Below are 2,470 nucleotides of genomic sequence, written 5' to 3'. Positions count from 1 at the left end.
TTTATACATGTACATGTATGTTTATAAATGTACATGTACGTTTATACATGTACATGTATGTTTATAAATGTACACATATACGTTTATACATGTACATGTATGTTTATAAATGTACACATATACGTTTATACATGTACATGTATGTTTATAAATGTACACATATACGTTTATACATGTACATGTGTGCATTTATGAGTATGTGAACACTTTTCATCACACATGCACAATGTGCCAACCCCTCCCCCACCCTCCTTCCCTCCACCTCCCCTCGGCACGCACCTGGGTCCAGATAGCTGAATATATGATGTGTGAGATTCGGTGGCAGCCAGGAGAGCAGGTCACGACAGTTCGGGGGACATGTTGCGTGTAACACCGGCTCCAGACACGTCGACAGCAGGTGCATCTGCGACACTCCGCACTTCGCCTGCGGGAAGGAGTCGCGAGGTCAAAGGTAGTGAGGTCAAGGGTCACAAAGTTAAGGGTCACACGTGGGGGAGGTCGTGGTCGAGGGATAGCGTATGATTGTGATTATTCGTGTGTGAACGATGGCTATTGATCGCGTACACACGATCACGCCTGATTGTACGCAGAATCGCTGTTATTCATGTACGCACGATCACTTTTATGCACGATCACGCACGATCATTGTTATTCACGTATGCATGACAATACACGATCACTATTGATCAAGTTCACACAATCACACACGATCACCGTCAACAATGTAGCGCAATCGTATGTACATCACAATTTATCTCAGTAAATCACATACACACGATCACCATTACTAACCATTAGTAACCATTAATTACAATCAATCACCATTAATTACAATTAATCACCATTTAACCAACACCACTAGTAGATCTACTAGCGTCGCGACTCACCAGCAGTTTCTTTAGCATCAAGTTCTTCTGGTTTTCGCTGAACTCTGTGAACCACTGCAGCATCACCTGCAAATCCATGTTTCACTGGTCAGCAGACGACCCCCCAATATTTACACCAACGACCGACCGACGATACCAACACAGCAACACACACACACACACACACACCAATCTAGTGACTCAGACACTGACAAAGCAATACACACACTGACGAAGAGACTGCCTGATCCAGGCACACACTGAACCACTGACTCACTGATCCAGTAACCGAGCAACACTGACACTGCAGCAGCGGCGCACGCGCCAACACACAGTGAGAAAGCAAAGTGAATACACACACACGCAGCGACCCCGCTCTATCGTGCAGGCACGCGCGCAGGTGCGACGGACGGCGTTGCCGCGGCGACCGCGTGCTCGCGAGGATGAGGATGCTGCGATCACGGATGCTGCGATCACGCGCACACGCGGCGATGCAGATGCGAGACTTCCCCCTTACGACGCCATCGCACCTCAGTCTCCGAGGGGAGGGGGGGGGAAGAAGGAGAAGGAGGTAATATGCACACGTGTGCAAGGGGGAAGGCAGAGGGGGAAGCCAGGGGGAGGAGAAGAAGGAGAAGGAAGCGATATGCACGCGTGAGCGAGGGGAGAAGGCAGACGGAGAAGCCAGGGGGAGGAGGGAGGTGCGCATTTCAAGGAGAGTGGAGAGCGAAGAGTATCAGATGCGGTGCGGAGATGGGCGCCTTACGGCGAACAAAGAAGGGAGGCGCTTCCTCTCCTAGACACACGTGTCTTCCTTTGTTGTGCCAGCAAATGTATAATATATATAGATAAATAGGTAGGTAGATAGATAGGTAGGTAGATATATATATATACATATATATACACCAGTAACTGTATGCGTGTTGATCACGTACGCATGCAAATGATGCGCGATTAGGGCGATCTGCATCGAATCTGAATTGTAGATGAGGGCGGCTTTGTGTGTGGAGGCTTCGGCCGCATCCGCAGTCTGTTTGTTGTTAAAAGCATCTGTAACACGGCCCAGAATAGAACAGAGTTCTGCGCATGCATGCACACACGCACGCACATGTACGCAGGCACGCACACACACATACAAACATACATGCAAGCACACGTACGCAGGTATGTACGCGCACATACAAACACACACGCACGCACATGTACGCAGGCAGTGCCAGGCACGCACACACACATACAAAAACACGCATGCACATGTATGCAGGCACGCACACACATACAAACACACATATGCACGTACATGTACGCAGGCACGTACACGGTACACACACATACAAACAAACACACGCATGCACATGTATGCAGGCACGTACGCACACACACACACATGCCTGGACAAGAAGCATTCCACCCCTTTCTCTCACTGTCCCCCTCTCTCTTAGTCTCTCTCCCCCTCTCCTTCTCTGTCTCGCTCCCCACCTCTGCCTCTCTCTGTCTCCCTCCTCACCTCTCCCTCTCTGTGTCTCCCTCTCCACCTCTCCCTCTCTGTGTCTCCCTCCCCACCTCTCCCTCTCTATGTCTCCCTCCCCACCTCTCCCTCTCTA

General features: G+C 49.9%; 2 protein-coding genes across 2 annotated transcripts in view; one reads left to right on the top strand and one right to left on the bottom strand.

Annotated features, from left to right (window-relative positions):
• LOC106816081 (probable E3 ubiquitin ligase complex SCF subunit sconB) overlaps window positions 1-1,012 on the bottom strand; it is a 13,372-nt gene extending 12,360 nt beyond the window's left edge. The window contains exons 1-2 of the mRNA XM_014820638.1: window positions 888-1,012; window positions 280-424 (exon numbers count right to left, since the gene is read on the bottom strand). Coding sequence (XP_014676124.1) covers window positions 280-424; window positions 888-965 — 223 coding nt within the window. The 5' untranslated portion in view covers window positions 966-1,012. The remainder of the gene's footprint in view (window positions 1-279; window positions 425-887) is intronic.
• The window catches only part of LOC106816082 (ragulator complex protein LAMTOR5-like), a 35,061-nt gene that overhangs the window by 22,071 nt on the left and 10,520 nt on the right, over window positions 1-2,470 (top strand). The gene's annotated exons all lie outside the window — the stretch shown is intronic.

Source organism: Priapulus caudatus, unplaced genomic scaffold (genome assembly GCF_000485595.1).
Source record: "Priapulus caudatus unplaced genomic scaffold, Priapulus_caudatus-5.0.1 Scaffold1281, whole genome shotgun sequence".
NCBI classification, from domain to species: domain Eukaryota; kingdom Metazoa; phylum Priapulida; class Priapulimorpha; order Priapulimorphida; family Priapulidae; genus Priapulus; species Priapulus caudatus.
This window is presented reverse-complemented; position numbering and strand designations above follow the sequence as displayed.